The sequence below is a fragment of the Phalacrocorax aristotelis genome, chromosome 2 (genome assembly GCF_949628215.1).
Source record: "Phalacrocorax aristotelis chromosome 2, bGulAri2.1, whole genome shotgun sequence".
NCBI lineage: Eukaryota > Metazoa > Chordata > Aves > Suliformes > Phalacrocoracidae > Phalacrocorax > Phalacrocorax aristotelis.
The window spans coordinates 32868342-32891567 of NC_134277.1; the positions used below are offsets into that span (position 1 = coordinate 32868342).

At 37.1% G+C, this 23226-nt stretch overlaps 1 protein-coding gene across 2 annotated transcripts in view; it reads right to left on the minus strand.

The window, feature by feature from the left end:
- Positions 1 to 23226, minus strand: part of CRPPA (CDP-L-ribitol pyrophosphorylase A) — a 129933-nt gene that overhangs the window by 42819 nt on the left and 63888 nt on the right. For both annotated transcript variants that reach the window (XM_075082952.1, XM_075082953.1), the window contains exons 6-9: positions 15975 to 16072; positions 11251 to 11340; positions 10452 to 10544; positions 5893 to 6021 (exon numbers count right to left, since the gene is read on the minus strand). In XM_075082952.1, coding sequence (XP_074939053.1) covers positions 5893 to 6021; positions 10452 to 10544; positions 11251 to 11340; positions 15975 to 16072 — 410 coding nt within the window. The remainder of the gene's footprint in view (positions 1 to 5892; positions 6022 to 10451; positions 10545 to 11250; positions 11341 to 15974; positions 16073 to 23226) is intronic.

Below are 23226 nucleotides of genomic sequence, written 5' to 3' on the forward strand. Positions count from 1 at the left end.
TCAACCAGATGGACCAATGTTTTTGATCATATACTTTTTGAACAAAGCCTGTTAAGATTTCTGCACATTCACATGGTAAAATATATAAATGAACGATGAGCTGTTAGAGATTTCGAAACAAAATCAAAGACAAAACTACCAACGTGGGTCAGAAAGTTATCTGTAATTGTTCAAGTGTGTGAAAATACTGATGCAGCACAACGATCCTCCTCCATAAAAGTATCAACTTTTTCACCAAAGCAAATGAATCTGCTTCAAATAATTTCCACCTGACTGCAAAATTAAAATATGGAGATAAGCTAAATATTATGGAAATTACTGAAGACCTGAAAATTGATATATGCAAAATATCACCTATAAACATTTTATTCCATAAATTCTACTACCACGTTTTGGGGCATTAAAAGGCGATATGGCCCATTCAGAATATTGTCCTTTATGAGCAGTCTTACTATTTTCGTGTGAGCCATTCCAAGGGGAAAGGACAGTTTAACGTTTGACTTCTTGAGTATCAAGTTAAAAGAGCCCCCAGTTCTGTGTCTTTTACTCACTGAAAGTTCCATTAAGAGTTACTTGTAGTTTTATTTTAGAAGTCAGTGTTTGTAAACCTTTTTTATCACGTAAGTTCTACCTATTGCAAAATATGCAGTCATGACTGATCGCACAGTGGTAATAATTAAGGATAAGTGTCCAGCCTCCAATATTATCAATCTCTGGTGAATGACTTGCTAGGCCTTTGTATTAATAAGCTTATAGATGCTGATCTCTATGAGGTTGGTCATGTAGAAAGTTTCAAACTGGATTTGGTTTCCCTCTGTCCCACACTCTGTGCAAGCAAGATCACTCTGGCTCATCACTCATCCCCAATTTCCCTTGATGACAAAGTGAATAGTCCATAGGATCATGCTACTTAGAAGTTCAGTTTCTGGCTCCTGAAAATACTAAACAGTAATTACTTGGCCTCAAGGACTTCTATGAGTAGAGGCAGGTTTCCAGATTCATTATCTGCTATGTCATTACGGCTGAGATAAAAAAAGTTCATCTTGAGAAGAGAGAGGTCTCCAGGAAGCATCCCAACCATTCTAATCAGATTGCAAGCATTCGACCAATTCTATGCTGATTATTAAATGAATTAAGAAGCATGCAGGGGTCATGTAGGGCATGGCTCATTTGTTTCAACACGTTATCAAACTTCTAGTTTGTGATTTTACTTCATTTGCTCTTCAGGCTCATTATCTCACTACTAGTTGCCGAACCACTTCTGCTTTGCTACTTGGATGATCCCATTTGGGCTGTGATCCCTGTTTTGAGAACCACTGCCTTAATGCCTGCACATAGTACTATTTTTAAGTGATCTTTGATGAAAAAGAAACCATAAATGTTTACTTTTTGGTTTACCAAGTCAGACAGAAAACACATTTAGCACTCTTAAGTATTTCTTGATCCATCAAGCACACTGTAGACGGGCCTCTTGTCTTCAAAAAGTCTTAAAGACTAAAATAAAAGTCCAGTATGTTTGCATAAGAAATTACCCACAGTTCAGTTTCCTTTTAGTTTCAAACAGCTTCATAACAATTATTCTATTGCACCATTTTTTTCTTTTTAGCGTATGGGCTGGGATTTTTCTGTCAGTGAATAGTTCCTTTATCATAATCAAATAGTAGTTTCAGAGGCAAAAGTATCTGGGGCCACCTACCCCAGGCAAGCCTTAGCACATATTTGCTGTTTTGACCCAACATTCTGTCAATGCCTATCTGAAGTAAGATGATTTAAAATTAATATAGTTCTATATCCAAAATACATTAGTATTACTTTCATATTGTAAAGCTTTCTGTAGCTTCCTATGTCCATCCATGCATGCTTTATTTTGGATGATAATTGTTCCTTTCTATTCTCTGTGAAAAGTAAAGAAGTTATTACTGAAACTTCTAGACCAAGATTTTATTACTACAACCTTTACAGGCTTCTGAATTTGCACTCCTATATTAGGAAATGCTGCTTATATTTTCTTTTTATGTGTGTTGATTGTTTTTGGTAATTCAGTCATAAGACATTATTATTTTAAAATGGAGAATACCAGTAAATAGAGGAAACAGTATTTTTTCCAGAACAATACTGTCATATTTAAGTGTAAAACCATTAACTACCTAGGATGTGTTTAAAGATAATAATGCATATGTTTGTGAGATCAAGGCCCAAGTTCAGTGTTCTTCCATTGCTCACAACACAGATCAACAAAAAACTACCACATGCAGCTGACATTCCCTCCCAAATCTTGTAGTTTGAATAACATAAACCAATGCTTTTAAGATTAATGTATTTCCAGTCCGGTATGGGTGCTATGTCTTGACATTACCTTTTGTATTCTTTGGTTTCTTAGAAATTCTTAACACCCCTTTTAAGTTGGAATTTTATTAACATTGTCATCAACATATGTCAGTTACATTTTCCATAAAATCCGGCTTTATCTCCTTATTTTTAATTCACCTCACTTACCAGCTGTTTCTTTCAACTCATCTGAAAAACCCTCAAAAGCTAATTCCACAAGTTCAGACTCTAGAATTTACTGAATACTCTTTTCCCCTCTGTGTTTTTAATATGTAAACTATTTCTAACATTGTGGAACGGTTTTAGAAAAGAACTGTCTTCAAAAATATTTTCATAAGTCAAATTGAAATCACCAATGTTTTCAGGATGCAAACTAGAGCTGTTATGAAGTGGATGCTGTCTTTGTACCAATATCAGTAATCTGGTATTCCATGCACGATATTTGTAATGGAGATAACTATTTGTGTACAAGCCATAAACATGCACTCACTTCGAGCAAACAGAAGGTACAAAGCAGGTAATTTATAAAGCACGTTAAAGCCTTTTCCTTTAATTTTCCTGATTAGCTTCTCAGAGTACCAAATATTCATAGAAGTACCCGATATCTTTTTCTAAATACCAAATAAAAACTGCAATTAAGAAATTAAAATGAACACTTATACTTTTTCTTAGGGCTTCACGCCTCCTCCAATACTGTCAAAAATGTACTCCTAGGTTCCAAAAGCATTTCACTTCCATTTCCAAAACATAAAAAAAAATTATATATCTCAAAAAATATTTATTGCAAGTAATTTACTTTCTAATGCAGACGAGGGCCACAAAAACGATCCGAGGGCTGGAGCACCTCTCCTATGAAGAAAGGCTGAAAGAGCTGGGGTTGTTCAGCCTGGAGAAGAGAAGGCTGTGGGGACACCTTATTGCGGCATTTCACTACTTAAAGGGGGACTATAGGAAAGATGGGGGCAATCTCTTTGGCAAGGCCTGTTGTGACAGGACAAGGGGTAATGGTTTTAAAATAAAGGAGGGTAGATTTAGACTGGATATAAGGAAAAAAATTTTTACTATGAAGGTGGTGAAGCACTGGAATGGGTTGCCCAGAGAGGTGGTGGAGGCCCCATCCCTGGAAACATTCAAAGTCAGGTTGGATGGAGCTTGGAGCAACCTGATCTAATTGAAGATGTCCCTGCTCACTGCAGGGGGGGTTTGGACTAGATGACCTCTAAAGGTCCCTTCCAACACAAACCATTCTATGAGTCTATGATTCTTAAAGAGTGCCCCCTTATTCTTTTACATCAACATATCATCACACCTACTTCACCATATAACTCTTCTGAACATAAAATAATTTCACCTCAGTATTACTGTGGTCATGTGTCTCCATAAATTCCTTGTCCCTTACATTTTATACCTGTTTTTGAATTAGTAAATGTGTGTATATCAACCGTGCATGTCTGGTAGTGGTGTTACAAACCTGTCAGCTAGAGGGAAGCTCCATGACTTAATCTGTCATCACTCTCTCTGAAATAAACTATAGCTTTCATGGACTTCTGGGAAGCGGATGCTGACAGAAGTTATTGCAACAATAAGCTGAGTACCCTGCATTACAGCAGCAGGTGCTTTTGGTGTTTCCACTTCCTCTGGACACCGCATCATGTCTGTATGAAAGTCACCTTTCCATTCTCAAGCATGGGATTCACCTGTGGATTCACCTGTTAGCTAATGGGTTGTACTAAAAGTAAAATACCTTGGTGATTCTAAAATCATGCTTTGGAATTAAAAAACAAAACAAAACAAAACAAAAAACACAACAAAACAAAACAATAAAAAACCAAACCAAACAAACAATATAAAACACAAAAAAAACCCAAAACACCAAATTGTTTTAAAGATGTCTCTTCACTCAACAAATTGCTTTTGTTCACAGTGCTCACTCTCCCCGAAACCAGCAGTAATGTTTGCATTTTTGGTTATTTCTAGATTCATATGTCAAGTCTTTCCATAGATCTTCACCTAGAAACAATTATGTTCTTTGTAGAACTGCAGCCAAAAGAAAACTTGATGCACATATCACGTACATACACATGATCTGTATAACCTGTTAGTCATCTATCAAACCACTGACAAGCAGGAACTCAGGACTACATCCCTGTCTGTAAGTAGAACATGTTTCAAAGCCATTTTGAAACAAAAGAGCTAGAAGTAGTTTACTTTGCAAAGTGTTTTACTCTATATAATACTTTTTCCACAGTAATAAATGACGACTCTGCCTGCAGTGCCCTTACATAATCATTCCAGCTTTTTATTTTTAAAAAACATGGAGGCAGCATCCTGCTGCAATTCTCTTACCACCAAGGATCAAGAATTTCCATTCAGATGTCATATTGTTGTTATACATACCTGTTATTGATAAAACATTTCTGTGCCGTGGTCACAAAAATCCACTGAAGATTATAAAAGTTTTTCCTTTTTTCCAATCAGCTTTACTAACTCTTGTTTTCCACACATGTACATTTGATCCATTGCATATAAAATCATACATTCGCGCAATGAAGTTTAAAAGGAGAAAACTGTACTTAGACTAAAGCAATATTTGCAATGTTTTACCATAATAAGGTGCCTCTTAGAGCTATGTTTCAACAGTTATTCAAATGTTTTTTACCAAAGGAAGCTAGAATTCACCCTAAAAAATTGGGGTTGGACGGTACCAGAAAGAAGACTGAAAAGAGCTCTATGCCCTTGTGTGTTGCATGAACAAGACACAAACTAATGCCATGTAATATTATTATTCATATTCTGTTGCCATCAGAAGTCTGTAAAAGCATAAACTTATAGGTATCAATACTCACAGCTCTTAATAAAGCCATAGAATGTGGAGGGAAAATCAAGTCTTTGGTATACCAGAAAAAGATATATAACTATAGCCATTTTTAATCAACTATATATAAACCCAAGCACCTAACTCAACCAAAAAAATCAGTTAAGAAGCTAAAAAGGCTATAACCCCACTGGAGGCAAGGCAGCCCACTTTTCTGGTTGGCAGAACAATTTTCCCACAGAAAACTGTTTATTTGAAATAGCTTTTGTGAATACAAAGGATGCTGGAGTGCCAACCGTTTTTGCCTCCAGCTGAGGTGATGTGCTGCTGTTGCAGACATGGGCGTTCTTTGCTTCAACACCTATATGTCATGCCCTTTGTCACCTGAATACCAAACACTGGTTTCCGCACAACTACTGACCAAATGTACTTTTACTGGTTTTTTTACTTTTTCAATGCTGCAAAAAGCAAGTTTCAAAGCAGAAAAGCAAAAAGAAAAAGGGCCATGACATTTTCATGTGCTTCTAAAAAACGTTTACCATTTATTCCTCTCTAATCAAAATGCTTACATTTTTCCCTGTAACTACAGGCTCTCCTGAATTTTGAACAAGAACAGGCAAGAATCTACCCAAAAAATCTTTTTCATGTCATATTTAGTTCCCTTTGATCTTGTTTTAAATGAAAATACTATCATTAATCACATAAATCACAAAAGATGATAATTTGCATGTAGAAAAAGAATTAGATACCTTATACTGGATAAGGAGACCATAAACCAAAATATTTTTCTTTTTCACTTCCCTTGCAAATTTCTTGATTCTAGTTAGTTCTTCCATCCCAATGCTGAAAGAAATATTTTCTGAAACACCCAAGTGCACCTGCAAAGGAACAAATAAAAACAAAGCAAAACAAAAAAATTCCACTGCCAGTTTTTAGTATCTCATTTTTATGTGTTAATTATGCATAAAAATACAGGCTAACAAAGGTTTTTCTTAGTTAGCTTCTATTACTGTTGAATTCCACTACTTATGTAGTGACATGAAAATTATTTCTTTCCAAAGCACAGTGAAACCAACACACCAGAACACATCAGAACTCAATGTTCTAACTGCATATTAAAAATATTTAATTAAATCAGAAAACAAACAACATTCTTTCATAAGCTTTAACGTAACTTTCACTGATTTTTTTTTAATTATCAGGATACGAGAGAAATATGTGTGTTTTTCTTAAGCATCTTAAAGGTTTTCAAAATGGAACTGCATTTTTTAACGATTTCTAGCATATTTCAGTACAGCATATTAGTTGCCTAAATTGGATTATTTTCAAGGTAACGCTACAAGTTTAAAAAGCAGAAACTACTTCAGAAGAAAGTAGAGATATGACTATCCTGAGCTCTTGGGCAGGGAAAGGCAGGTCCCATACCCAGCAGGGATGCTAGCACGAACAGGGTGGGTCTTAGAGGATCTGAACTGATATCTCCAGGGAGGTAACAACTAGCTCAATCCTTTCCCAAGGCTTACATGTTCCACAGTTTAATCAGTTTACTTTACAAAGTTTCTATTAACTGTAGAAATCAAAACTGAGGATGATTATTTGTACATATAAAGTTTCAGCATTTATTAATAGCAGAAATACCCTTCCCCTTAAAAAAAAGAGAAAATATTTTTGTGGTTGAATTATTCCTTTGATACAAAACTTATTTGTAAGTTCTACAGAGAGACAGAAGTATAGATGTAGCCCCAGAAATCCGTGCTTGGGAAAATTATTTCAAGTTCCCTTTGTACCTTAAGTTCAATTTAGTCTGACAGATAATAGGTTTTACACATTTTCCTTGCAACATTTTTTAAAAAGCTGTTTACTGTCTAAATGCATATTCACCAGGAGCAAAGCTATTGTCTTCTACTATGCAGGCAGAGATTAATTTTCAAGCACTCATTATTTTATTAGTTTTTACCCAAACCAAGGCTAAGTACTTCTCATTTACAGCTATTTACAAGAAATTTTAAAACCTATTATTCTGCGAGAACATCACCTAACACCTATTTACCATTATCCTCTTTCACAGCTTTAAAAAGATATTTTCTCAAACTTACTTTTGTACTGAAATGCAAATACTTGCAACCACAGAGCTGAAGTACTAGCATTCCTTTCTTTCTATCCCTAAGTAATAACAACAAAATAAAAATCAAATCCATTCATAGCATCTACAAACATGAACACATATTACTCAGAAAAGTCAGTTTTAGAATATGATTCTTCTGGTTATAGCAGAGTTGGACAGGATACTGGTTTGATGCAGACAAATAATTGCATGAAGTTTACCTCTGTGCTTCCTATTTCTCCTGTAATATTAATCTTCCCTTTTTTCTGCTATGTTCACATACAGTAGTCCAATTTCTGCTTCAGCTTACAGATGCCACAAAAAACTCCAGTCAGGCACCAGGATAAAGGACAGAGTTTGAAATCTGTGGCAATTTATAGGAGGGAGTACGGACAGAAGTCATCATGGCCAGTGGAAGCTCATCCTTTTACTGGGATAATTCTCCCCAGGCTGGTTAAACAATCTGGCACAATAATAACACCTGCCATTTTTACAACCAAAGAAGCTGAACGTTGGAAGGAAAAATGAAACTGATTGTCTTAATTATCAGAGTGTTATGAAAAAGTTACGCGTGTCCTGAAATCAAAGAACAGGCAAGAACTTTCTAATTAAACAAAAGTCTACATTAGACTGTTCCTGATTATGAAGTTAGAATGGAAGCAGTTAGCTGCTTTCCTCATTTATCCTTTCAATTCATCACTACCAGAACAGTTTTACTTTTGAGAGTAGAAAAGAATAATGTCTCTCATACAGCTAGCACCTAGAACCTATGCACTTAAATGTCATCATATTGCTTAAAATTCTGAGTCACGCTTGACTGAGAAACATTAATATGTCCTTTTACTTCAAAAGAAAGTGTCTTCCAGGACTTTTCACTAATGATGCATTCAGGTTTTATGTTAAATGAAGTATATAGCAAAGAATAAAGATTAAGAGAATCCCACTCATAAGCCTTAGTGAAGAGGACACCCAACACTGCATTTAATTAAAGACTGCTGAAGGAAGATTCTATCCCCCAGACATACCATCTGTAATGAGTTTTAGGGATCGGAAGTTTAAAGGACTTAAATAGTTCCCAGTGATTAATATGAGACAATGATTTGTTTAGCTAATTCTTTAGTCATCTGAAACATACTTCCCAGTCATCCTATTTTCTCCTTCCTGTATTTCTAAAAGATAGTGTGGTAACTCCAAAAATTTGAATGTGTAGCATAAAATGCCTCTTTATAGCTAGGGTATTTCATTTATACGTGTATATAAATATACATATATATACACGTATAAATATATGTGTATCTGTGTTTTAAATGTTAGCAACTGCTTCCACCTAGTTATGAGACTTTTCTCCCACTGTCTAATTTTGGGCAATTTCAAGTAGCTGTCAGGAACAACTGATGGATCTGGACTACAGTAAAGGGATTAAATGCATTATTTTTTCCTGAGGCTGTTTTAAAAGGTGTCCACCTAAAAGATCTGTGCATGCTGCAGGCTGCTCAAGCAAGTACACTTTCATTAAAAATGGTGCTGGATTCTACAATGACTTCCAAGATCTAGTATCTTAGGGGCAAAACCTGAGTTTCATGGTGGGCTTGTGTAAGCATTATTTGCATTCATACCTATTTCTCGGGAAATATTAAGTCCAGAATATTTATAGCTACAATTATTAAAACAAAGCTCTCACATTCTACATGTCTCACTAAAAAAACACTTAATTCAAAGTCCAGAGCAGAGATTAGCTATGAATCGGGCACAAACCAAGTATGCTTTAAAGCTGTATTATTACCTAATTGATTAACGATTCCAACTTTATCTGCACACCCCCAAAATTCAACACAGACAGAAATGTTTTTTCATATTCTTGATAAAGGACTAATGAAAACATTCTCCATCCAGAAAAGAGCATTCTGCACACCCAGTAGCCTTGAAAATGGGCAACAGAATTGGAGGTGTGTCATTGCTCTGATTGTCGAAGGCAGAAATAATTTATCTTTGCAAATTCAGTAAAATTAAAGCTCTACCCTGAACTTCCTCAGAAAGAGGGTCAAGAAAAAAAGACGGTCTAGAAATAAAATGCTAAATATTGATGTTCATAGAATCACAGTTGCTCACTCCAAGACAACAGCGTACACAGGTACGGATATAACTTTTTTAATTTGCAAAATTAATTGATCTTCACGACAACCCATTTATTTGCTAGATCAGTAATGAAATTTCATCACTTAAATTTCAGATTAAGCCTATAACTGAGATGTAAATGCTCAGTTCTACCTCCAGTCCACTAGACTATGCACTTGAGAAACTGTTTAGGTCCCATGTAAAAGAACTATTTATTCCTCTTTCAAAAGCTTCATATATGGAATTATATTTTAAAATCACAACGTATTATCTCGTGTTATTGCTGGAGAGTATAATAAATGTAGTCCAGAGGCACAGTCCTTGCCACATATGGCATTAATGACAGTTATTCCACCCAATACTTCTCATCCCTACCTATTAAGCTAGAAAACATAATGACAGAATTAACTGGATCTGGTTATGCTGCACAGAGACTTTCAAATCTACTCATATTTTCTCCTTTTTAACAGTCTGAGGAAAATAAAAGTCATGTACACCTTCAGCTGTTGTCCACATGAACGGTTAAGTTATTCTGGCAGCAGCATTCAAATAATGAGAATTTCAGACAAAAATACACTTTAAAACTTTTGCCACATACCAGAATAGATTTTTCAGTCTTACAACATCTCAATAAGTAAAGTATGTATTAAAGTTATATTGCAAAATACTTCAAAGTTACTTTTTAAAACTTGGATCAAAAAAGTAACAATAACTCTTAAACTTTGAATAAACCACACAGCACAGAAAAAAATAAAGCCACTTAATTCTGTTTTAACTGAGCATTCAAGCATAGTACATCATCTGCAGCATCCCCAGCAGAGACAGAGCACAATAGCAAAGCAGGAGTTAACAGTTCAATAGGACTAGTCATAATGACTCTTTCACAGAAATAGATTGTCATTTGCTAGTGTTGGTTTATGTCCTGACAGCATGCAGTACATCTGCTGAAATGCAAATTATGCTATTTACAGTCTAATTTCTAGTTCAAATTTACAATTTTATTCAGAGCTAGCAGCAGTTTAAACCTAGTCTAACATTTAAAAACATTTCATTAGATGCTTTCTACAGTAACTTACATGAGCTACCTACCGAAATAAGGACAACTGGATATAAGAGAGGGATATTTGATTTTTCCAACATATCCACTAGTTGCTGGGTTTCTTGAATAGCATACTTTTTATCCTAAATTAAAATAAATGTTTAGAATTACTGAAAACATCAAGCATTGATTTAATAAAAATGGAATTCAAAGATCTGTTATTTACCAAAAAAAAGATACACCACTGTTTTCGTTTTGGGTGGTTTTGCTTGTTTGGTTGGTTGGTTTTAATACAGCTGTAACGCTTTTGTCTGGTAAAGTTATAGATGTTTGAAAATAATTGAGATTAATAATATTACCCCTAAGAAATATATGTCACAAGCTTAAGGGTCCTGATAGGTCTCAGATATGGTTCATCTAAAACCTTCCTGTTCCCATACAGCGACCCAAGTACAGATTTCATGGCACGCATGTGTCCAAAATAGGAAATGCTATTTTAGACCACAGTAGCAATGCACAGTTAGATGACTACAGATATGACATAACCCTTCTTGAGAAAAGACACTACAATACAATATCTTTGAAAAGGAAATTTTAAACTACTTTCAGTTGCATCCCTCTTGTTCAAGTATTCATGGCTGGTTTAACAACATACTGCCGGAAGTCCAGAACCACGAGAGAAAGAACGGACCAGTATCTCAAAGGTGCACATCAGAAACACCGAACATCGGAATGGATACACGAAGGGGATAGGAATAAAAACAACTTATTATTCAAGTATGTAATTATTATTTACCATTACTAATAAGTTTAAGAGCAAAACTAAAAGCATGCATCCTTACTACTTACATTTATGCAAACAAAATTGTAGCACTGTCCTGAAAACAGGTCTTGTAGATGGCTGTCACTTTTACTCAGAGATACTGATACAGCTTCAACCTGATTAGAAAAAAAAAAAATATTACTATGTCACAAATTTTATTTCAGCCTTAACTATCTGCTAAAACTCTATGGCAGAGTTTGTTCATTCAAATGATTTCAAATTGGCAATTATTATTTCCGCTATGAGAATTAAAAATTGCTCAGATTTTTAGGTGACTCAACAGTGAAGCATGGAGCCCAACACACTGCAGTTTTCTGCAAATTTTTGCTGAAGCATACTGCTAGAGGGAGCCATTCCAGAAACAGCCCTGGCACATTCAGACACTAGCGCTGCTGCTGCCTGGGTTAGGATGTTCAGCTGTTCCCAGAGATGAAAACACTGTTCATAGGATCAAGACAATCTAATGATTTTAGACCTCCGATTCTGAGAAAATCTCTATAATACTCAAATATGTATTTATTTTGTCTTCATGCAACTAAAAATAAATTAAGAACTACACATGAAAGACCAGGTGCACAGGTATGCTAGGATTCTACATACGACAAGAATCAGTTAGAATTTCTCCTGGAAATAATTTCCTCAACAAAAACTTTAAAATACTGTCTTAATCACAGACATACTTATTTTGCAACCTTTAACTATAACACCAGCTAATAAATTATTTTATCCCAATTAAAATAAAAAGTAGATTCTACATTATCAGCTTCAGGATTGCCAGGTAGTAGAAGGGGAATTTGTTCCCTAAGAGAAGATAACACTTCAAAGCCAATTAAAAAAAAACCTTTAAAATAAGGCAAAAAAATCTTCATGTTGCTTCTATTAAACCAGCAAACCTCACTGTTCCACTGCTCACATGAGCTTTATTTCTGCCCAGAAGACATATTATATATAGTAGCAAACAACAGAAGCAATACACTGCTGTGTTCCCTTGAAATGTCACTTAATCCACAATCCAACAGAAGTACCAATATAACATTTAAAAAGGCTTTGCATTGCTATCTAAAGCTGTATTTGTTTATTCTGGTAATACTTGGGGAGCTAACTTGTTTGCAAAGAAAGGTGGTTTGAAACCCAAAAGCTGATATTTATGCACTAATGATTTTAGAAACATTTTGGGCTGAAAATTTGACAGCACAGCCCCAAATAGTTGACATTTAATATTTTGAAGAGATTTAAAAAAAAAATCACAGAAGGCAAGAATTACTTAAAATACTTTTATTATGCAACACTCCAGAGCTCTCCTGGCTTGAACTAAAATCAGAAATCCCCAGTACCTTTACAACCTTGCACGTACTTAGATGAACTGGAGCATACTGCATGCCAGAGTCTTTTCAGAAGGTAAACGGAACATGACTCAAGAGAGGTGGTCTACTTAGTTTTTCCTTCCAATATTCAATCCACAATGCTTAAGTATTCCTGAACAGTTAAAAATTAGTGTATCAGAGTTTTGATGTAACTCGAACAATTTGATAAAGCAGTAAACTGAGCCTTTGTTTTACAGTCATATTATCCAGCAAAAACTAAGTCAGATTTCTCTCTTGGAAAACTAAGCACAGCTGCCTAACTAAAATTAATTCTTATTCTATTTGGCATGTTAGCATCCTATGCAAAAGGGTGTTTTTTTAAACTAAGATTAATATTAATCAAAGTTATCAGCTACTTGAGAGAGCAAAAAATACCTAAAAATACTACCTCAGTAAAAAGTGTTTGTCACATAATGTCTCAGTGTTTAAATAGAAAAAAGTACATGGATTTGCTTAATCACTTATGATCATTGTAGCAATTGATATTCAGCTACTGTAAAGAAGCAGAGATGGTAAGTTTTTATGAACATGAAGATAGGAATAATAAATATGTTTTCTTTAATAATTAATTTTTTTAAGAGATTTTATTAAATTTAATCTGTAATTTATCAGATGCCCTGTGATGAAGTTTCAACTTTATTCAACATCCACTTTCATAAAACCAAAAAATAATACCAGGACATTGGGAATCTGTAATCTATATCAGATTTAAAATCACAATTAATACAATCCAGCAGACAGACAGTGCAATGATTAAGAAATCAGTGAATTTCTACTAGTAAAATACTAGTTAATTTCCTAATGGAAAACAACCAAATATTTTGGTACTGCTTGTGGATATTTATCCAGTCACAAAAAACCCCACACAACTTCATCCAGTTGATTACGTTTGACATGACAGGAGCACCTTGTCACTGAATAAGCAAGAATACATAATTTCCAGTCACATAGGAAAACACTTTCAGCCCTCATTTAGTTTTGCTTCCTTCAGAAGAAAGGGCTAAATAAAAAACTTAAGGAAAGACTCAACTTATGTCTTTCAAAGTAAGATATCTTTTGCAAAACATTCATTTTTAGTTATACAGTTTACAGTAACAATGATTAAAATACTCTTAAAGTACTTTGCAAGCATTAACTATTGCCTTAATTTATTTTAGAAAAGCTTTTATTTCAATTTTCTTTATCTCATCAGTTCCATTTTTAGGCCTATTTTTCCCTGTTATTGGCATTATCTTGTTATTGGACTCTCTCAGAAATCCCTCTAACATAATTTTTTGAATTCTTCTTTAAGCATTCTTTAAGGATGCATCTAGAAGTTAATAAGTATCTTAAGGGTAAATATGACTGCTACATAGAACTAGAGTGTCAAAACTATCAAAAATGTTAAAATATTGACCATAGTTTAAATTTCAGATAATATGTACTCTACTGAATGATTCCCAATTAGTGTCTTATTTAGATCAATTACCCTCGAATTACCCCTTTGAAAAGGCCCAGCTTTCAGTGTGGTTTGCTTAATTTGCTTTAAAAAATTATCACGTTGTACAGAGTCAAATCTCTCTCACACAAGGTTACTGTGCTTTACTTGAGAAGTCATAGCCCGGTGGATATATTCTTTCCAAGGTGCTTCACATTTAGAAGTCCTGTGTATTGGCAAGCTTAAAAATTATCTCTTAGAGATTTACTGTTTAAAAACAAGACTCAATACATAATTAATTTTTTATAGATTCTCAGTCTAAGGGTTCATAAAATGAATGACTAAGGGTGTTTCAAAGAACGATACATGACAGGGATCTTGATGGAGTTCTTTGGCAGGTGTCACTTTACAGGAACATTTCGAAAGTGTTGAGAAATTTAACAATCAACTTTGTTATGAGGAAAGACAGCATGGATCAAAAAAGAGAATGGTGCTAGAAATCATCATATAAATAAACTGATTTAACAGAGTCATTAAAAAAATTCAGTCCCATATCAGTAGGAGTTCCTTCATTTTATGCCCTCATTACCTTGCTTGTGGTCATTTTACATGAGTTTTATTCAAATGCACCATCAGTTCAGCTGCCGGACCAACCCAACTACTGGCTTTACAATGACAATTTGGAAACTTGTTGTAAATGTTAACTAGCTTTGGTGCCAGTCTGATTTGAGGTTGCTAAGTTTGGAGTCACGGTGTTGGCTGGTCAAACATAACACATTCTTTGACTACTCTGACTGGCTTGGAAGTGTTTTCATGGTATGACTGAAGTGGCTATATGCAAACATAATATATATATATAGTTATAGATAAGTCAACACTTGAAGAAGTACTTTTTTTCTAATGTGGGTAAGTGATGTCTTCCTAGTAATTGCAGATTAGTTTAAATGGAGAGAAAAAAGGAAAAATAGCGATGGCTCTGCTATCAGTGAAATGGGAACATACTTATGCTCCATCATACGGCTAATGTTTTGCACTTTTAAATGTAGACATTTAATAGATATAAAGCATTATTTTCCATACTAAATGCAATTCTTTCCAAACAAAAACTCTAAGTACAATGTCAAATGACATTTCTACATAAAAATAGGAATACCGTTTGCTACAGAACATCCTACTATTAAGCACACAATGCAGAAGATCAAGAGGCATGAATAAAACCATTACAGCAGTAAAATTATGCAAATCAGGAAGCACGCTTTCTTGAACAGCTACTCACCATCTGCTTCTCTGGGTAGTAGAAAGATGTGATATCATCACATAAGATATAATTAAGAATCACCCCAAGATCAGTCAAGATTTAAGCAATTACCAAATGTTAATCACCTTTGGGAAAATGAAAATACGCGATAGTTCTATTAGTAGAAATAATGAAAAGTAAGAGAGACTTAAATGCCAGTAGAAAATTCCATCAATATCCTACAGCAAAGGCTTCAATGAGCATTCGCTATGAGTGAAACGTACCCCTATCTCTCTGCAAAAAGGCTGATTAATTTGACTTTGCATTAGCAGCTCTGCAGGAATACAATTTACTCTTTAATTGGTTCAGATTTTAATTCAGACTTCAAAGTAAGAAAAGCATTTCCTCTGTAACATATTTGTAACAACTTGGCCTTACTGAATTCATAAAATCTAAAGAAAATGGCCTGGATGGTCTGGATCTGATTTCTCCCCTAATCTAATATATACATTTTAAGAGGATCTGTAAGATCCCCCTCTAAAGCATAATTGGGCAGAAGATGCTTCTTTCTTGGTAACTTCCACACCTGGTGTTAATCCTTGTAATAAATACTACCATGACACAGGAGATCTTGGTTTCTGTGTTCACATTATTTAGACCATTTCTTACAAGTTGAGACAACCAGAAACATTAAATTAATCACACAGTTTACCTCCATAGAGTTGTACTTACTTTTATTTGGCTTTTCAGAGATTCATGAAGGAGAAAACCTACTTGTGCAACAGCTTCCTTCACGTAGGTGATAACACAAACTTGTTGTGATAGGTTGTCTGTGATTAAGAAAAAAACCTTAGCATTTCATGCAAAGATAAATCAATCAAAATTACTAATCTGCTAAACATTACTTTCAATGCATATAGTGCTGTCTCTTGACAGAACGATTTCAACAGCTGTAAATTTGTTTCAAGCTGTAAATTATTTCAAGCCACAGTTAATGTAACTACATAATTTATATTACATACATCTTAAATATAAAATTCATATTATATGATTTTGTACAACATGAAAACATCACATAAGACCTGTCCCCAAACCCCATTTAAACAAGGGACTTCTATGAAAAGGTACTTGTTCAGGTCCACAATACTGACATTAGATGACATCCAAGAAAGTAACTTTCTGAAAACTTCAAACCACTTATCCCTTCAACAGCTCACTAAATGCAGTGGTAGCAATATTAAGAAAAGAAAAAAAAATCAGGAGACAGCATAAATCCCCTTCCCAAAAATATATGCTACATAATAGCCCAAAAAATGTACTGAAGATACTGTTCAGAGAGACAGTAGATGTAACTGTTCACCTCAATATCAAAAAAGTTGCAGAGTCAGTGACAAAGATCTTGGCATGGGGAACTTCTTAGATCTTTTACTGAGGTGGGGAAAAATATAATATTTTCTTGACACCAAGAACAATAGTTTTAAGTTATTGCCTGATATGCTCCATAAGGCAAATATTCCAGAAAATTAGCGTTTTCCCTTGTTATTGACTACAGTTTCAAGATTCATTGAGTGTTTTCTTTTCTTTAAGCAAGCAAATAAAAATAATTCAAGTCTGGAACTCTCACTTCTAATTCTGGCTTTTATCCTTTAGATGTTGAATTAACATGCAGACCAAAACATAAGATTTCCAGTGTCTTCGGGGTAGCCATTCCATAGGCAGCTAGAAATTTCATAAATGTAAAGTCTAATTATGTTTAAAGCAGACTTCAATGAAACTTCAGGGACAGAAATACACCAAACACCACCACAAAACAGATTAGTAGTGAAAGACATAAAAGAAATTATAAAAACATGGCCTAACTGCTCTTCAAACAAGTCTGAATTTAAAGATACATATTTGTTGCATGTGGAGAGGTTTTTTTATAATTATATACCACACAATAAGTTCAATCAGATGTATTACTTATGTAAACATATATTCTATTGTAAACTCAAAAACTTCTTTACAAAAATAGACATACAGACCTGAAAGTTAATTTTAAAGCTGCTGGAGAGCTTGGAAAGTGACTTGTGATTTTTAAACAATTTTTTGTGAGCAGGAAAAGTGAATTAACCACTGAGGATCCCAAAAGATAATTACAATGATTTTATGAATCATAGGCATTTATTATGTCCAATATTTATAACATGACAACAAAAAAAAGTGGTAGCAACTGCCTTTGTATTAAGTTAGCAAGAATGGGGAGGGGGGAAGAAATAAAGAGAACAATAAACATCTGTTTATAAACCTTCACAACCAGATGAAAGCGAGAATTGAAAAAATGCACGGCCAGTTCTCACAGGACTAGAAATCACAGGACACCACAACTGTGGGAGAAATTATCTTCCCATAGATTCACTGGGTGAAAAAATAACTGAACATGCATCAAAGTTGGTTTCTACTTAGTAAAGAATAACTCTACAGTCTAAAAAATGTGTCAATGGGAAACCATATTGAATTAATTTATTATCAGCAGAAAGAAACTGGTGGGTAGATTGAAATCAGAGCAAGAGCCACTTGAATTTAGTACTGTACACGGAATGCAGATACACTGCAGATACAAGATAGATGTACACAAGAAACCACACTGGCATATCAGATTTCAAGAACTCAGATTCTATTGAGCTAAGTAATTTAATGAAGAAGGTCAGATTGGAGCTATTACAAAAGTCCACATGTGGAAGAAGGCTGTGGAATCCAAAAAGGCACCATAACTTATGCTCAGACAGTTCTTTTTAAAAAGGAGTCAGTTTTCAACAGCAAGTGTCAAAAGTAACCTCACAAGTGGCTGCTCAACAACTGCAACTATAAAAGCCCATCTCAATCCTCTCCCCAGCCCCCTTAAAGCTCTAACTTCCTGTAATGTAAATGATAAAGGAGACGACTATCAAAAAGACAACTAAGATTTGCAGGTTGAATAAGAAGAAAGCAAAATTGAATGAAGTGTGAAAAAATGTATTTTTAATCTGGAGGAGGAATGTAATGTTATAGGGGAAAAGTCTATTAACAAAGTATGAAAAAATTAAAGTAATGATAATATACACATTGAAAAGATGCTGCATGCTTTTAAATGATCAAGCAAAATGAATAAAATAAGTCTGGAAAATCACCATTTATAAATTATCACAGCAAAGCAACAGTTCTGTTCTGGTTGAGGTTTAAAACTCAATCTCCATTAGAATCCCAACTGTTTCAAGTGGCCGAAAAGATGTGTATGTTAATTTAGGTGGTCTGCACCTTTGCTGTATTGTGGGAAGGAAAGCTGAGCAGAGCCTTCCTCCCCAAGACTGCCTGTGTCCCACCTCTGGCAAGCTGATGGAGCTCTCTGTCACTCAGCGTAATCACACTGAACCCAGTGAGCACAGCTGGAGCACTGACTTGTAACTCCACAGATTTCACCAGTTCTGCTGGCTGCCAGTAAAGCTAACCGCGTGCAGCATTTCATTCCTGGTTTTCAGAGTCTGTCTGGGTGAACAAAACAGTCATTCTGGAAAGTTGCGTCATTGCCATGTCACAACGAATTTTAATATGCAGCTAACAAAACTTTGTTTTTTATCGGACTGCTGGATAATTCAGGCTGGAAGGGACCTCAGGAGGTCTCTAGTCCAAACTCCTGCTCAAAGCAGGATTACCCATGAGGTCAGGCCTGGTTGCTCAGCCCCTTACCCCCCTGGCACTTGAAAACCCTTGAGAATGGAGACTGCACCACCTCTCCAGGCAACCTCTTCACTGCTTGACTGTCCTCATGGTGAAAGAGTTTTTCCTTTTATTGAATCAGAACTTCCCTTGGTTCAGTTTTTCCTTGTCACCTCTTGTCCTCCCACCATGCACCACTGTTCTACTTTTCTTCTCTACTTTCTCTGCTTTTACAGCATACCTTCCTTTTCATCTGCCCAGACTCTTTTTTTTCCTCTAGCTATTACATTATCTGTCAAAATCTCTCTTGCTTTGGCTTCCTCTTCCTCTACTTACTTTAAACTTCTTATTTCCCTTGCAAGCTCCTCTTCCCAATACATGTCTCCCATTTACTCTCAGCTTCTTTCCAGCTGTACATGATGACGAGTAACTCTCCCCATACTGCATCATTTTAACATCCACCCACACCATATTTTTAACATAAAATTAAAAATAATTAAAACTTTACCCTGCTAGAATCTGTTAGGCAGAATTAAATTTCATTAAGCAACATTAAATTTCTGTATCAGGAAAGGGGTAGGAATTTTCTTCATTAAAGATAAATTTGATACAGGATTTCAGAATTTGCTCCATTAAACGTCCTTCTCTCTCTAGCAGAAAACTTACTTTTCAGTTTTTTATATCTGGAAAGTTTTAGGTCACATTATTATTCAGTAACACCTGTTACAGTCTTTTTCCTATGATCTCACCCCAAGTTATGAATTAAAGTGTGTGCACGTTTATGGAACTACCTTAGTTAGATAACATATTAAGTGTACTCTAACAAATAACTTAAAAGTTTACCCTGAAAAGCATGCCACAAACAAGCAGCAATTCAAATAATACTTTGTTTGAATAAAGTTCGTATATACCATATCCTAGGGAATTAATACCATAAGAACAAAAATGCATCTGAATGGCAAGTAGGTTGTAGCCTACAGACATAAATTTTTTCTCTTAACTGCACATATACATGTATACATACACTTGTTTTTGTAAACATATGTTCATGGCATGCCATTCGTGGTCTGTGTGCTGGTTTTGGCTGAGAAGGGGTTAATTCTCCTCACTGTGGGGGTCAGCTACCTTTCCAGCTTCCCGCGCTCTGCCGCGTGGCGTGGCAGGGGGGCTGGGAGGGGCAGGGCCATGGTGGGGGCGGCTGACCCCGACTGGCCAATGGCAGGTTCATTCCATACCATGTGACACCATGACCAATATATTGAGGGGGGGCAGTGGCAGCGCGGGGGCGGCGCGTGCGGTTTGTTTCGGCGGTTCGTTCCCCCTCTCCCCTCCCTTCCCCCTCCCCTGGGGCTTTGCGCCTCTCGTTGTTCTCCTTTACATTGCATTTCTACTGTTGTTTCTTTTAATTTTAATTATTAAACTGTTCTTATCCCAACCCACGAGCGTTACCCTTCTGATTCTCTCCCCCATCTACCGGTGGGGGAGTGAGCGAGCGGCTGTGTGGGGCTGAGCTGCTGCTAAACCACGACAGTCTTTTTGGCGCCCAGCGTGGGGCTCAAGGGTTGGAGATAACAACAGCTGCTGGTCACAGCACCATGTTGTCCTTTTTGCAGTTGGTGTTAAAAATCGGTGTTGGTTGTTTGAGTCTGCTGTGTTCTGCTGTGATTAGTAATGTTTTGCCTACAAGATTTGTTATACAAACACTCGTTTTCAGCTTTATCTGGTATTTGGGGTTTTTGCTGAAACCGTTACTGTACTTCGGATACCACCTTGTTGAGGCAATTAGCAACTATACCTCCTCCTCTGAGAGATTTTATATGGGGGAAATATAGAATTGTACCTTTGCAACTTTGTTCTATGATGTCTGTGCCTTTGTTACAACAACGTTTTTGTATCTTGAACATCCTTGGGTGGTTAAGGTGCACTTATTGTTAGTTTTTGGGCATGTTGTTTTGGTTTTGACTAAGCAACTTAAGAATATTACCCAGAAATCTGCCCCGAGGCTTGATAGTTACGAGTGGCAGGGCATGTGGGATAGCATGGGCAAATACCTAGGGCAGTGGGCACCCCCAGTGTTTTGGAGTTTCACCCCCGAACAAGTGCAGAATCCTAAAAAACTAGTAGAATACTTGGAGAAAGTATGTTGTTACGCTGGGAACTCCAGAGAGACACAGATAACTGCAACATGCTGGGGTCTGGCCCATGCATACCGAGCCCTGCTCAACAGTATTCAGTGCCCCCAGGGGGAAGAGAATGTCTCTGGATTGAAATGCAAAGTGACTGGCACTGCAGACAATCCAGCCCTGACAACAGGCACTGCAGCCACTCAAACCCCCACAACAAGTACCGGAGCTAGCTCAGAAAATAAACCCGTACCAGTATCAGTTGCCCCCATACACAAGACGAAATATTGGAAGCGGACATCAACTCGTTTAGAACGGGATGATGAAGAACCAGGGCCATCGCGGGGAGAGGAGGGAGAAGTAATGAATGAAATAGAGACCACCCGATCCCTGTCCTTAAGCGAGTTGCGAGATATGCGAAAAGATTATAGCCGTCGTTCAGGTGAGCACATTGCCACCTGGCTGCTCCGATGCTGGGATAATGGGGCCAGTAGCCTGGAACTAGAGGGAAAAGAAGCCAAACAATTGGGATCCTTTTCTGGGGAAGGGGGCGTTGACAAAGCAATTGGAAAAAAACCACAAGCCCTCAGCCTCTGGAGGCGACTCCTGTCTGGAGTGAAGGAAAGGTATCCCTTTAAAGAAGATGTTACATATCGCCCAGGAAAATGGACAACTATGGAGAAAGGCATCCCGTATCTAAGGGAATTAGCTGTGTTTGAGGTGATTTATGGTGACCTGGATGATCAACGGTCATCCAAAGATCCAGATGAAGCCGAGTGCACACGACCCATGTGGCGGAAGTTTGTACGGAGCGCGCCATCTTCGCATGCAAACTCATTGGCAGTGATGTCCTGGAAAGATGACGAGACACCAACGGTGGCAGAGGTGATAGATAGACTCCGGGATTACGACACAAATATCTCTTCCTCGCTTGTCTCTGCTGTGGAGAAACTATCCCAAGAGGTCCAGCAACTCAAAGAAGATCTGTCCTACTCCCCACCTCGACAAAGCAGTGTCTCAGCTGTTAGGAATAAGCGTCCTTTGGCTCAAAGAAGGGGATACACACCACGGGCCACCCTATGGTTCTACCTGCGTGACCACGGAGAGGACATGATGAGGTGGGATGGCAAGCCTACTTCGACCCTACAGGCACGAGTACATGAACTGCAAGGAAGAACAGTCACTCAGGGAGGCTCTTCCAGGAAAGCTGCTGCTCCAGTTTCCAGCGAGCAAGTCCCCAGACAGAGGAGTAGAAGAGCAGATTTTATTTCTAAGTGTAATAGAGGGAATCCTGATTCACATTTACAGGAAGTGAGTTGTGACTGCCATGATCAGGACTAGAGGGGCTCTGCCTCCAGCCGGGTGGAGGAAAGGGATAACCGGGCTTACTGGACTGTGTGGACCCGATGGCCTGGCACGTCCGACCCACAGGAGTATAAAGCTTTAGTGGACACCGGCGCACAGTGTACCTTAATGCCATCAAACTATATAGGGGCAGAACCCATCAGCATTGCTGGAGTGACAGGGGGATCTCAAGAGCTAACTGTATTGGAGGCCGAAGTGAGCCTAACTGGGAATGAGTGGCAGAAGCACCCCATTGTGACTGGCCCAGAGGCTCCGTGCATCCTTGGCGTAGACTACCTCAGGAGAGGGTAGTTCAAGGACCCAAAAGGTTACAAGTGGGCTTTTGGTGTAGCTGCCTTGGAGACGGAGGAAACTGAACAGCTGTCTACCTTGCCCGGTCTCTCAAAGGACCCTTCTGTGGTGGGGTTGCTGAAGGTCAAAGAACAACAGGTGCCAATCGCCACCACAACAGTGCACCGGCGGCAATATCGCACCAACAGAGACTCTCTGATCCCCATCCATAAACTCAATCACCAACTGAGGAGCCAAGGAGTCATCAGTAAGACCCACTCACCCTTTAACAGTCCCATATGGCCAGTCCGGAAGTCTAATGGAGAGTGGAGACTAACAGTAGACTATCGTGGCCTGAATGAAGTCACTCCACCGTTGAGTGCTGCTGTGCCAGACATGCTAGAACTTCAATACGAACTGGAGTCAAAGGCGGCCAAGTGGTATGCCACAATTGATATTGCTAATGCATTCTTCTCAATCCCTCTGGCAGCAGAGTGCAGGCCACAGTTTGCTTTCACATGGAGGGGCGTCCAGTACACCTGGAATCGACT